This window comes from Coturnix japonica, chromosome 1 (genome assembly GCF_001577835.2).
Source record: "Coturnix japonica isolate 7356 chromosome 1, Coturnix japonica 2.1, whole genome shotgun sequence".
NCBI classification, from domain to species: domain Eukaryota; kingdom Metazoa; phylum Chordata; class Aves; order Galliformes; family Phasianidae; genus Coturnix; species Coturnix japonica.
This window is the reverse complement of record NC_029516.1, coordinates 138139562-138153813: the sequence shown is the minus strand read 5'-3', so window position 1 is coordinate 138153813 and position 14252 is coordinate 138139562. Positions and strand designations below refer to the sequence as shown.

The 14252-nt window shown below is 41.4% G+C and overlaps 1 protein-coding gene across 6 annotated transcripts in view; it reads left to right on the top strand.

Moving 5' to 3' along the window:
* Nucleotides 1–14015, top strand: part of SCEL (sciellin) — a 52907-nt gene extending 38892 nt beyond the window's left edge. For all 6 annotated transcript variants that reach the window (XM_015851600.2, XM_015851598.2, XM_015851601.2 and 3 more), the window contains 2 exons: nucleotides 5605–5707; nucleotides 6439–14015. In XM_015851600.2, coding sequence (XP_015707086.1) covers nucleotides 5605–5707; nucleotides 6439–6455 — 120 coding nt within the window. In that variant the 3' untranslated portion in view covers nucleotides 6456–14015. The remainder of the gene's footprint in view (nucleotides 1–5604; nucleotides 5708–6438) is intronic.
* The last annotated feature ends 237 nt before the right edge of the window (nucleotides 14016–14252 follow it).

The following is a 14252-nucleotide window of genomic DNA, read 5'->3' as shown; positions in this document are numbered from 1 at the left end:
CAGCTACTGCATGAAAAGTCACCCAAACCTGAATAGTTAGCACTAGCAATGCAATTTCTTCTCTGCCAATCACTATGTAATACTTCCTCAAAATTGTTATTACAAATATAAATTCTGGTTTACTTCCATGCTTTTTAGATGGATGAACCCACATAAAGAGGAATTAATTTTTAAGGCAGTTAGGATTGATGACTTCTTTTGTTGTTATCAACTGAATTATTTTTTAAATATTTTTTTAAATATTTAAGCTTGCTTAGAAGATATTCTTTTTGATAGATATTCCCAAACGGCAGTGTGTTTTGCCAGCAAAAGTCAGCTTAATTTTTCTGTAACTACACACTTATGAAAGTATTGACAGAAAATTAAACAACTAAGTCTGATCTGGGGATTGAAATTCTGTTCTGTAGATAGAATGACAGTGCTTCTTGATACATTCACTGTATGCTCTCCTTGTGAGCTTTGGAGGTCAGTCTTTGTGTTTATCTGTGAAGTTTCATACATGAAACAAGGGAAATACTTCTCTATCTCAGAAATTTGCTTTTTCTTATATTTGTTAAAGAAGTCTCTGGATGCTTCAATAATTATATATATATATATATTTATATATACACACACACACATATACATATAATGGTTAAGATAAAGTATTATAAAACAGTTTGAAATAAGAAAGTTCAGATTCCTTGAGTTCTACTCTGAGTTGGATGTTTAAGTCTAATCATACTTCCTTTATTCCCCCTGGGGAGTAAAGCACCAACCCCTGTGGAACACCACTCGTGACTGGTCTCCAACTGGATTTAACTCCATTTACCACCACTCTCTGGGCCCGGCCCTCCAGCCAGCTCCTTACCCAGCTGAGAGTGTACCCATCTAAGCCACGGGCTGCCAGCTTTTGTAGGAGAATAGCATGGGAGACAGTGTTGAAGGCTTTGCTGAAGTCTAAGTAGACCACATCAGCAGCCTTTCCTTCATCCATCAGACAGGTCACAGGATCGTAGAAGGAGATCAGGTTGGTAAAGCAGGACCTGCCCTTCACAAACCCATGCTGGCTAGGTCTGATCTCTTGGTCATCCCACACCTGCCACATGATCTCCCTCAAGATAATCCATTCCATAACCTTCGCCGGCACCGAGGTCAGGCTAACAGGCCTGTAGTTCCCCAGATCCTCCTTACAACCTTTCTTGTAAATGGGAGTTACATTGGCAAGCCTCCAGTCTTCTGGGACCTCACCCGTTAACAAGGAGTGCTGAAAGATAACGAAAAGCGGATCAGCGATCACCTCCGCCAGTTCCTTCAGCACTCTCGGGAAAATCTCATCCGGCCCCATGGACTTGTGACAGTCCAGTTGGAATAGTTAATTCCCTGACCTCCTCTTCCAGAATCACAGGGGGTTCAGTCTGCTCCCCAGCCTAGACTACCAGGTCAGAGCATGGGGAGCCCTGGGAATAATCAAGATGACTTTTAAAGACAGATGTAAAGTAGGCATTCAGAACCTCTGCCTTTTCCTTATCCTCTGTGATCACATTCCCAGCCTCGTCCAACAAAGAGTGGATATTCTCCTTTGTCCTCCTCTTACTGTTAATGTATTTGTAAAAGAGTTTGTTTGTTTTATCCCAGTGGCCAGCTTAGATTCAAGCTGGGCTTTTGCCTCTCTGATTTTCCCTCTACACATCTTTACAACCTCTTTGTAGTTGTTCCGAGTTGCTCTTCCCTCCTTCCACAGGTGGTAGATTCTCTTTTTTTCCCGCAACCTTAAGAACAGCTCCCTATTCATCCATGCTGGTCTTCTTCCCCGCCGGCTCATTTTGCGGCTCAGGGGGACCACCCGCTCCTGTGCCTTTAAGATTTCCTTCTTTAAGAGCGACCAGCCATCTTGGACCCCTTTGTTCGCTAAGACTGAACGCCAGGGGACTGCCCCTACTAGTCTTCTGAACAAGTCAAAGTCTGCCCTCCGGAAGTCTAAGGTGGCAGTTTTGCTATTCTCCCTCCAAGCTCCACCTAAAATCAAGAACTCTACCATTTCATGGTCACTCTGTCCAAGACAGCCCCAACCTCCACATCCCCCACCAGACCTTCCCTGTTTGTGAACAGCAGGTCTAGCGAGGCAGCTCCTCTCATGGGCTCTCTCACAAGCTGCGTTAGGAAGTTATCCTCTATGCATTCCAGGAACCTCCTAGACTGCTTCTTCTCCGCCGTGCCATGCTCCCAGCATATGCTGGGGAAGTTAAAGTCACCCATGAGGACAAGGGCCGGTGACCGCGCAGCTCCTGCCAGCTGCTAATAGAGCAGCTCATCTGCCTCTTCATCCTGGTTTGGCGGTCTATAACAGACGCTCACCAAGATGTCTGCCTTGTCAGCCCTTCCTCTGATCTTTGCCCATAGGGATTCAACCGCATCGTCCCTAGTCGCAAGTTCTGCAGCATGAAAGCATTCCCTGACATAGAGAGCCATGCTGCCACCCCTCCTTCCTTGCCTGTCCTTCCTGAAGAGTTTGTAGCCATCCATTGCAGCACTCCAGTCGTGGGAGCAATCCCACCATGTTTCCGTTATGGCAACTAGGTCATAGTTTGCCTGCCTCACAATGGCTTCCAACTCTTCTTGCTTGTTGCCCATGCTGCGTGCATTGGTATAGGCGCACCTCAGTCAGGCCCCTAGCCTCGCTCCTAATCCCAATACCACTTCCTCAGTCTTATCCCTAGAAGACCTGGCTTTACCCCGTTCCACCTTCATAGAGTCATCTTCCTCCGTCACGAAGGCACAAGACCATCGGTTCTTACAAGCACGTCCCTCTCCTGCAAGCTCTAGGTCGCTACGCACTGACTTTGTGTTAGTGACCCCAGTTACACACCTATCCCCCTTCATACCTTGTTTAAAGCCCTCTGAATGAATCTGCCCAACTCTCAGCCTAAGATCCTTTTTGAATGGTGGGAGAAGCCACTCCTGTTGGTCTCAAGCCGGTCCAGTCTCCTGCAGACAGAGCCAATGTCAAAGAACCCAAACCCCTGCTGAGCACACCAAGCTCGGAGCCAGGTATTTATCTGCTGACCCATTATATTAAAGTCCTTCATTATTCTCTATAGCTGGAGGGACAGAGGGAAACACAACTTGTTTTCCCAACCCTTTACCTGTCTCCCCAGGGCTCTGAAATCCTTAGTCCTTAGGGAAGTTATGTATAAATTATCACTACCAACCTGAAACAACAACAGAGGATAGTAATCACTGGGCCGAACTAGGGAAGGAAGTTTCTTCTTTACATTCTTTACTTGAGCACCCAGGAGGCAGCACACCTCCCTCTGCAGAGGGCCTGGTCTACATATTGGCCCTTCTGCTCCCTTCAGCAGAGTCACCAATGACAATGACCCGTCGTGTTTTCCTATTTGATGATGTATTAATTTTAGGCGAAGACTGGTTAGACTTGGGAAGCACCAGCCGAGCAGATCCATCATCACCACCATTATCCAGTTGTCCCTGCAGAGCACTGTACCTGTTCTGCAGGGGCAGCTGGGGGGGCCGGGGACTCACCAGGGGGGCACGCCTGCATCGACAAGCAGGGGCCTTATGCCACTGACCTACATCCTCCAATTCTTTGCCGTTGTTCCCAGAGGGGTGAGAGGACAGTGGGTTCACTATAGCAGGAACGCCATCTGCACGTAGGTTCCCCTCTGTTACCTGTTTGCAAGGCAGCAGGGGGTGACATTCTCCATGCAGAGCCTCATCCGGCTGACAAGATCTAGGAGCTGAGAGGGCTTGGTGCCAGCAGTCAATCTCACTCTCAGAATCCCTAATGATTCCCAGCCTCTCCACTTCCTCCTTCAGGTCAACTACGAGGCTGAGCAAGTAGTTAACCTGGTCACAGCGTACACAACCACTGCCTCCCTCACCCAGCACTGCAAGGGCCAGGCTCTGGCACTCAGTACAGCCAGAGACCTGCACACCAGCATCTCAGGTTGGGGGCTCAGTCTTAGTCTCCTCAGATTTTTTGGTAGCAGCCTTCCGATCAGGCATGTGCAGGAACTTAGTCTGGGTCTCCGCAGTCTTCTTGGTTGCTGCCTCCCTTTTCTGAGAGCATTGGACCCTTGTCTGGGCCTCCTCAGTATTTCTGAGTATTTCAGCCTTCCGCCGGGGCACGACCATGTCTAAGCAGAATAGTTACCAGCACTGAAACAGGAAGTCACGAGGTGCACGGACCCGGACCCCTCGTGTCCGTCTCTGGTGGCAGCGACTAGTCGCTCCCTGTGCCCGTTTAAATCTCCCTCCTTTGCCAGGCAACGCCCACGTCACGTCAGTCACGTAGCCGCTCCCGCGAGAGCTGCCGGGCTGCTCCTCTAGCCCAGGGGTTCCCTTCTCGAAGGAACCGCCCGACATCCCCCTTGAACCACGCGGTCAGTCGCTGCCGATCGCTCCGGGACGGCTCCGAGTCAGGCGACTTCGGCGATCAAAAGGGCTTCTACCGGGTACTGTGCCCGTTTTATCGATGTGCCTTGAGGTTAGGAAGGCCCTTCATGGGGATCTAGATAAGCTGGATCCTGGGCTGTGGTGAACGGGATGAGGTTCAACAGGGCCAAGTACCGGGTCCTGCACTTTGGCCACAATAACCCCACGCAGCACTATAGGCTTGGGGCTGAGTGGCTGGATGACTGTGAAGAGGAAAGGGACCTGGGGGTGTTTGTTGATGCTCGGCTGAACATGAGCTGGCAGTGTGCCCGAGTGGCCAAGAAGGCCAACAGCATCCTGGCCTGCATTAGAAATAGTGTGGGCAGCAGGAGCAAAGAGGTGATCATCCCCCTGTATTTAGCCCTGGTGAGGGTGTACCTCGAGTATTGTGTTCAGTTTTGGGCCCCTCACTGCAAGAAAGACATTGAGGCCCTGGATCGTGTTCAGAGGAGGGCAACAAAGCTGGTGAGGGGTCTGGAGCACAGGTTTTATGGGGAGCAGCTGAGGGAGCTGGGATTGTTCAATCTGGAGAATGGGAGGCTCAGGGGAGACATAATTGCACTCTACAACTTCCTGAAGGGAGGCTGTGATGAGGAGGGGTTTGGCCTCTTCTCCCAGGCAACAAACAGGACCCAAGGAAATGGCTACAAGTTGTACCAGAAGAGGTTTAGATTAGACATAAGGAAAAACTTTTTCTCTTAGAGGGTGGTCAGGCACTGGAATGGGTGCCCAGGGAGGTGGTGGAGTTGCCATCCCTGACAGGGTTCAAGAGGCGTCTGGATGAGGAGCTACAAGGTATGGTTTAGTGGCTTGTGGTAGCAATGGAAATGGGAGGACAGTTGGACTAGATGATCTTGTAGGTACTTTCCAACCTTGTGATTCTGTGATTCTACCCTCTGGAAATGCTGGGGGAGGAGAAAGGTTAGTGATGATAAATAGAACCTGGGGAACCAGACGAGACTCAGATATTTGACTTCTAGAGGTCTGAAAGTTGTATTTTTAGACTTACAGTTTATTTCACGAAAATAGTTTATTTAAAGTTCAGATTCACTACAGTACTCATAAATGCTGTTCTGGTCTGGGTATATTTGCTTTATGAAGGAGTATGCTGGAAATGAATAGTAGTGAAGGGCTTTATTTTTTCTTTCTACTTTTCCTCACGCTTTGAAGTGTGAAGTATGCAAAAGACCACTGGAAGATCTGAAAGCAGGAGACAGTGTTTGGATTTACAGACAAACTGTGCATTGTGAGCCTTGCTACACCAAAATCAAGGGTAAGATGCAAGATGTATTGTAAGGAACATTAAAAAAAACTTCAGTGTATTACAACAGGGCTGTTGCTTTTGCTTATGTTGGTGTATGCAAACCTTTTCAATGTATGCCCCCAAAAAAGAGAATTTAAAAAATCTATTAAACTATAATGAAAAAAATATACTGTAACTGACATTCTTTGCTCAGTGATGGGGACAGTGAGTAAACAAATATGCAAGGTGGTAAAGAATAAAGCTTTTATTTCATTAACTTCTCTAGAAATTGTTAGACTTTAAGTCTTCTTTGTTCGTGGCAACTATTAATTCATAACACTATAAATCAGTACTTCTATACCAAATAAAGACAAACTTAAACCTAGATGAAATGCTCTAATATGCTAGTGTTGCTCCATGGCCCTTTTTGGGGATAAGATCATGTAAACTGAATTAATCAATTTGCATTGTTAAAGAACAATGTTATTAAGCCATTGCAAAAATTGAGGGGAAGAGTAAATTTTACAATTAATCATATTTTAAAAGTAAGGCATTGTGACTGTTACAAAACTGTAGAAAGAAGTATTCATACTGTTATAAATTTATATACCATATTTCAGCAAGTGACAAGAAGTGATAGCCAGACTCCAATTGATTTTCTAAGAAAAAAAAGAAGACATAAAGTTTACTTGTATGACATTTAGAGTCTGCTTCTGCATTGGCATCTCTAATCATTTTTATTTTATTTTTTTCTTTTGCAGAAAAGTGGATCTACTAACTTTGAAATACAGAAAGTAAAACAAAGAAGTCCCACTAGTGTTTAATTAAGTGTTAGTTAGTTCAAACTGCTGCGAAACACAATCAATTTTTACTTCTAGAAATAAATGCTCTACTGCATGGCTCTCAAAGGAATGAATTCCATGAGAATTGAGATGCCTTTTCGTACACACATTCCAGAAAGCAAACCAAGATATTGTTCAGTATATCATCAGATATGTGAAACTGCTGAACTGTATGTAAAACTAGTGATAATTTATTGAAATGTTCTGAATAGTAGGACATACACATCAGTTCTGAAGGCTATTAATTCTATTAATTGTAACCACATCTCCTTGTAAATAAGAAACTGTTGTCTTTGTGAAGCATGAAAGGAATTCATCTCATTTACAATTAGCCATCTAGAAGTCAGTTATTCAGTTTAAACTACTGGTTTCATATAGAGTGTGGCGGGTTCTTCTTCATGCTTTGAAAACAGACATGAATCTCCAAAAGATTCTTCCCAAATATAATGATAATTTTAAGATGGAACAAATACATTTAGAGAACACATCTCTCTTTAATAACAGCAGAGGCATTATTAAAAAAAAAACCAAAAAACTATTAGTTGAGTTGTCACAGTAGTATCCCATTCCATGTCTTTAATCCTGGTTAGCATTGTATTACCAATTTTTTTTTTTCCTTCATAGGTGTTGTGAAGTCACAGAATATGTACTTTGCCAGACATTTTGTTGTATCTGTCTTTTCTACTCTATTAAGCTGCCTGTCTAAATAGCTGGGATGGGTTAATCTCTTATAAATTCAAACATCTTCAGTGAGGAAGTAGATAATTTTAGGAAGTGGTTGGTCAGATTGAAAGTATCTATTTTTTGACGAGGCTAGCCAAGTTATGAACAGTTGTTTTACTTTCCACTGTTTACAAAGGAACCTGGGGTAAATAGTTCCAATCTCTAGACATTGACAACAGGACAGATGACCTCCTTCTTTTGAGTTGAAAGCTTTTTATTTTTGGACAGTGTATATCTGTTGAAATAAGAAACTGAAATAAGAGTTCATTTTCTGTTAGGTTTCTGCAGCACTTAATTGTTATTTGTCTTAATTGCCTAAAATAATTATTTCAGTGGTTTACTGGAAAAAAAAAAAAAAAAAAAAAAAACAACCACAGGCATCAACTGCTATTCTATATTTTGAGGTGTTTTAGATCACAGTATTCAGAAATAATTTTCCTCCCTTACCTCTCAGCTGAAAAGGACTTCTAAGGTATGACTGTGACAGAGTTGAGTGCTTGGAAGCTGCTGGACCTGAGCAGAGCTTAGAAAACTGAAAAGTGCCAAATCCATAGATTAAAGTTAGACTGCTGAGTGTCTGTCACTGCCAAATTTCCTCTTCTTGTTTGCACTTGCTCTAGTGGAGGCAGGAGGTAAGAATTTCTGTGTGATTTAAACCCCCAAGTGGATACAATGCAGTCTGTTTGTCCTAGCATGAAGTGTGTATATACAGTTGTATGAAAAAGAGTCATGTAACAGTAGATAATTTAATTATTTTCCTGAAAAATATGAATTAATGACAGTAGCTTTAGAAAATCTGTTATTATCTGTCCTCCACTATCTCTATTTCTGTTGTGTGCCCATTGCTGATAACATGCTTTAGTTAAACTATTATCAATATTATCCTGTGTTTTACTGGTGTAATAAGACCTGCACAACTGGTAGAGAAAATTCATAGAATTGTTTTAATAATGGGTGACAAATTTGGTCCTGTTCAGAGACCAAGAGTTATTCCTAAGGCTGAATTACAATGGAAGTTGCTGGATATTCACCTGAGCCAACACATCAGAATCCAGTACATCCTAGTGTTTGAGAAACCAGGAGAAAACTCTGGTTCCAAATATCTGCTACTTAAATGCTCACTGACAGAGAAGTAGCAATACAGAAACAATAAAGAATAATTGTCTTCTCATTAATTCATCCTTTCTGAACAGCCCTGGCTATTTTGCCATGTGGATTGATTATTTTTTATTTTTTATTTTTTGTTATTATTGTATGTTGTAATTTTCCTGAAAAGAAACACTGGTTTTGTGATGTGTGATATTTCCCATATAAAAGCACAGATAGCTGTACTCATTAAAGAAAAAAAATCATATTAACATCTCAATAGTGATGTATCAAAACATAATTGTTTTTTGTCCTTTTTGCATATCATTAGCATGTGGTATTTTATTTCTCTTTGACTGGTACTTCCATGAAACCATTGAAACAAGCAGTTTGCTGACAGCTGTTTTAATGAATGTGTTATCTTCAATAATGCATTAAATTAGACTAGAAAGCTGTATTGAGAGGTGATGTACTAAATTATGTGGGATTTTGTGATTCATCAGGCCCATTTTCTCAGTATCTAATGGATACTTTCTTTTGCAAATCTTGAGCATAGCTCTACAGGGGAAAAGTTCATTCATGCGTATAGATATGTAGATAGCATCAAAACTACTGATATTTACAAGTAGAAGGAGTGTCACAAGAACTGTTTCACTGTTGTACTGTATTCTGTATTCTGCTGTATCTTATGGGTTCTTACAGAACACTCAATCTTTGCTTGAAGCAAAGTGACAAACACATTAATATTGTCTTCTAGTCTTTTTCCTCATGTAATAAATGTCTGTGAGTTTGATCAGACACAGTCTTCCTTACTTTGTAGAGCCTCATTAGCTTATGAAAACATGGTCAACTGCAAAGGGTCCTTGCTTTTATTCAGTAGTTCAGCTCGCAGTATTTCTCCTTGATATGAAGACACATGTCATGTTGGAAGTTTCACATGTTCAGTTCAGAACATGCATAAGTCACTTACTTTCTTCTCTTGATATTTTAAAACAATCCTATTATTTGGGACAAAATGTACTGGTTTTCCTGGTTGTTTTTGCTTTTGGATCATGGTTGTTTGTTGTTAATAGTAACTACTTTTACTCTAGGAGACAGTTCGAGCTTCCAGTCAAATAAGTATCAGACTACAAGAGAGAAATGTAGCCTTTTTTTCTCCCTTCTGCTGCACCAGATCACCTCAGTTTTCTTCACCCCAGCTTAACAGCGGAGACACACTTCATTTCATAAAGACAGTGGATAAAGACACCTAATACCTAGATAGATTTGGTGTACCAAACCTGAAATTAACTAAAAATGTTCTGTTTAATTGCATAACTGATGAATAATCTTAGAGATCTTAAGGTGATTTTATATCTCCTTTGAATTTGACGTCTTGAAAGCGTTGTGTGCTTTGCCTGGCCTGAGCAACTCAGTTCTTATCTTCTGCATCAGTAAAATGAAGACTTAAGAAACACTCCATGCATTTTAGGGAGAAGAATTTGCAGATATTCTCAGAAGCACATTTAGTAATATCAGGCACCCTCAAAACTCATATCTTTTAAACTCATGGAAGTAGTAGTGTTCTCTTTCAGAAGAGCACTGCTGAGAAAGTAGGAGGGACGTGATAAATTTATCCCCCGGTGATCACCTGTTTTAACCAGGTGGTTTAATACTCTGGTGTGTGAAATAAAGTAGGTTCCCATTCATGTTTTTGCCATGTTCCATGATTTGTGCAGAGTGTATTCTTACAGTCTATGGATCATAGGTTATCTGTACAGCTTGCACACTTGTTATCTGTATGCCTATTGACCCCTCAAAAATTACTATTGATTAGAAAATATGGAAAAAGTCCCAGAAGCAAAGAGAACATCCTGGAATTTCTTTGAGTCATCAGAGTGGTGCAGTTCATAATTAAAAGCAGTCTTAATGATTCTCTGTTTATTTCCATTAACATCATGCTCCCTTCCAGCACCATTAGAGGAGCTGGCTGCACTCAGCTTTGGCTGGAGCAGGATAGTGAGGGAGTGGGAGGTTGTGAGTTTCATTTGAGAGCACGAGAAATGCCATCAGAGGATGATCTCCTTTAAGCTTTGGTATATTCTTTGCCTTTTTTTGCTTCTGAACTCTGCTGGACAGGAACGAATTCCCTCTGCCATGCAGTGCCCGCCATAGCAGTGGCCTCTGGGTGGTACTTCTGTACTTGTGAATATGGCTCAAGGACGATTTCACCTCCCCTTCCAAGCAAGCTACCTATAATTTACTGTTTTTCAGGAGGTTTTATACCTGTGTGAGCTATAAATTGTCAACTACAGTCTCTTATCTGTGCCAAGACTTAAAACTTCTTGATTTTGGCCCATTAGAATCAATATCTGAGTATAATCATGCCAAAAGCTCTCGTCTGAGTCTTGGCATTGCTGTGTAGTCATTGGACATCTGTTTAGCACTCTCAGACAGCTGTTACAGTCAAAGCAATGGCAGCCAACATTTTAAAACTACATACTCTGAAAAGAAGAAAAGAAGAGAAAGAAGGAAAGAATGGTCATTTCTGAAAAGAAAATGCAATGTGTTTCTGGCTTTCATTATATTTTTCCTAATGGGGGAATAAATAATACTAGTGTTCACATATCATAATACTGAAAACTAGCATAAAAGGGAGAAAGGACTAAGAAAAAGATGGAAGTGTTGTGCAAAGAAGCTAATTAGGGGCAAGTAAAGATGGTGATTTTGAAACTAGGGGTAGGAATTTAAAATTCATAGTGTTGCCATAAATAATGGTGTCATTGAAATCAATAATAAAACTTGGCTGCACGATGAATATTCTAGAAAATGTTTATCTTCACATCTTCTGGTTCCTCTAGGGAGTATCCAGCTATGGAATCTGGAATTATGTCATCCTTGTCTCTAGCTCAGATATTATAATTAAGAATGGGATACCAGCTACTTGAACTTGTAGCACTATAATCCGAGACATCCAGATATCTTGAGTACTAATATTTGATAAATCTACAAAAAACAAACAAAAAACCCTATACAAATGAGAATGCATTTATCCTTTTGACAAAGTAGCAGTACAACTTTCTGAAGTAAAATACCAGTTTTCTCCAAAAAAATTCTTCTATGGGAGCAGGCATGCTAGTTTTGACATGAGTGACATCTGTGGAAAGCATAAGGAAGAAAACAGCAATACTATTTCTTCTGCCTCTTCTGCTGCAGAGTGAGACATGCCAGACACTCAGTCAGAAGAAAGCACGTGGTCTGGGAACTCCACTTTCTGTTTGTTTCTTAATTGAACTTTCTATCACAGAATCTGATCTCAGTAGGAACATAAAGGAAACAGTGAAGTGGGGATAGGAGGGACTTTGTTTCTCCTGGAAAAAAAACTGAAAAAAAACACGAGGAAAAGATGTAGCTGAAAAGAAACCACAAATGCCTTTGCCACAGCAACATTTATTTTGTGTACAGATGGGCTCTATCAGCAGAGGGGTGGCCACCAGGGAGATGATTGTCCCCCTTTGTTCTGTCCTTGTGAGGCTCCATCCAGTACTGCATCCAGGCCTGGGGCCCCCAGCACAGGAGAGACAAGAAGCTGTCAGAGCAGGTCTGGAGAAGGGTCACAAAGATAATCAGAGGGCTGGAGCACCTCTCTTCATAAGAAAGGCTGAGGCAGCTGGGCTTGCTTAACTTGGTGAAGAGAAGGCTCCAGGGAGACTTTACTGCAGTCTTGGAATACTTTGAAGAACGCTTATAATCTGAAGGGAGACTGACTTTTTACACGGGCAGATAATGACTAGACGAGGGAATTATTTTTACTGAAAGAGAGGAGATTTAATTTAGATGTTAGGGAAAATTCTTTACTCAGAGGGTAGAGAGGCACTGGCACAGGCTGCCCAGAGAAACTGTGAATGCCCCAAATCTGGAGGTGTTCAAGGCTAGGTTGGATGGGGCCCTGGGCACCCTCATCTGCTGAGCGTCAGTCCTGCCCACAGCAGGGGCATGGAACTAGATGGTCTTCAGGGTTCCTTCCATCCCAAGCCATTCTATGATTTTATTATTTCTGGATGTTCAGCAAAAATTTTTGCATGATCAAACTGAATTTGGATGATAGTTCAGGCAGTTCCTCTTTGAAACCATTCCCCTATATGCTAACACAAGTAAAACCTTCCAATCAGCTGCAAATTTTCCATACTCTTTTGACATTCATTCAACTCTGATGTCATTGCACTCAGATTTACCTTCTCAGAAAGCATGTTTAGTGCTGACTGGAGGGCTTTTCACGTCAGTTTTTCCCAGATATGTGACATGACCAGTGCTGAGCATATTGTTGTTTAGTTTTTTAACATGGAAACTTCTAAACCATTTTACAGTATCATTATCAAATTTTCAAGTTGTAAAAATCACTCAGTTATCCGTGTGATGGAGCTGCTAACATGGATAAATATTTTTTTCCCACTCTATTGAACAGTTGCCCCAGTACATTCATATAGTCATGAAGGCCTTTTTCCTCTGCCAACATCCACTGTTCCAAGAAGACAAATCAAGTTGAAAATAGAATTGTTGGCAAAATGTGTGCTGTGGTTTTTTAGCCACCTAGAGGTCGGCTATATTTCTGTCATTCTTGATGAAAACCTGTAAGAACAAAACAACCCGTTCTGATGCAGGTCAGTGCTTTCTGTCTATGGCTGATAAAGTAAGGGAAGGATTGATGGATTTGTAAGCTAGAGTGTTTTCATATGGAACTGATAAGTCAAAACAGAAAAGTACTCAAACTACAAGTGTCATGTGTTACTTGTAGTTTATTTCATGTCAGGATTCTAGCATTAAGCCTCCGCGAATCCAACCTGGTCCAGTCGGGGCCCATTTAACTACGCATTCACACCAACATGGTGAATAGCTAAATGGCGTTTTATTATGCGTGTTAGTGGTTTAAATAAGCCGCTATCTACTTTGTCTACACCCCTTCTACATATGCATAACACCTTCTACATATGCATAACTGAGCAGGGGAGGGCCTATCGTGTTACATCCCGAGTGTTCGTGCACGCCTAATACAACAGTCATATTCCATCTAGATGGATCTACAAACTAGCGCTATCTCTGTGTTTGATACACAGGCAATATTTTGGATACCAAAACTACTGATTTTCTGGGGTAACTGGTCTCATAGAAATTTATGCAGTTTTGGACTTAATCTCATGGAAAATATACGCTAATAGTGACTGCAATGTAGTTAAGTTTAATATTAATTTAATAAGAAAAAAAAAAGTATCAGGAAGAATCATAGCAGGTTAGAAAAAGTAATTGTATAAAAACATTGAAGTCAATCAACAGAAAACTGAAAGTATCAATTAAGAAGGCAATATGTTTGCAGGAGGCATTGATTGTAAAGAGTCCACACTGTAACCCCAGGAAAATGTTCACCTACTCCAATACATTTGAACAAATCTATAAATGTAGCAATAACAAATTTCTAGGACCAGACTGTGCATACAAAAAGTCCACAGAGGCGCAAATGTACCATTGTTGAACTTCTCACAGGCATTTAACCTATCGCTCGGAGCATGCCTGGTGCCAAATGAACTGGAAGCATCAGCTGTGACAGTGGACCTGAATAAATATGAAAGCTGCTCTGTGGAACTATAATTCAGTCAATTTGACTCTTCTATCAATGCAATTTGTACCAATTATAATAAATAATGGTATTTGCAGGCCTCTGGTATGATATATTGGAAGCAATTCTATACAGCTTTTTTAAGACAAGGTGTGCTCATGAATATATGAATGTTTCTAAAGTCAACAATATGTTTTTGCGTAAGGTGTTGTGGTTTTGTTTTTGTTTTTGTTTTAACCTAATATATTTGGATTTATAAGACAATTTTCAGTCTTTCCCTAAGCAATCACGATATATGAAAACAAGGACTGCTAATAAAAAGGAAACAATGGGT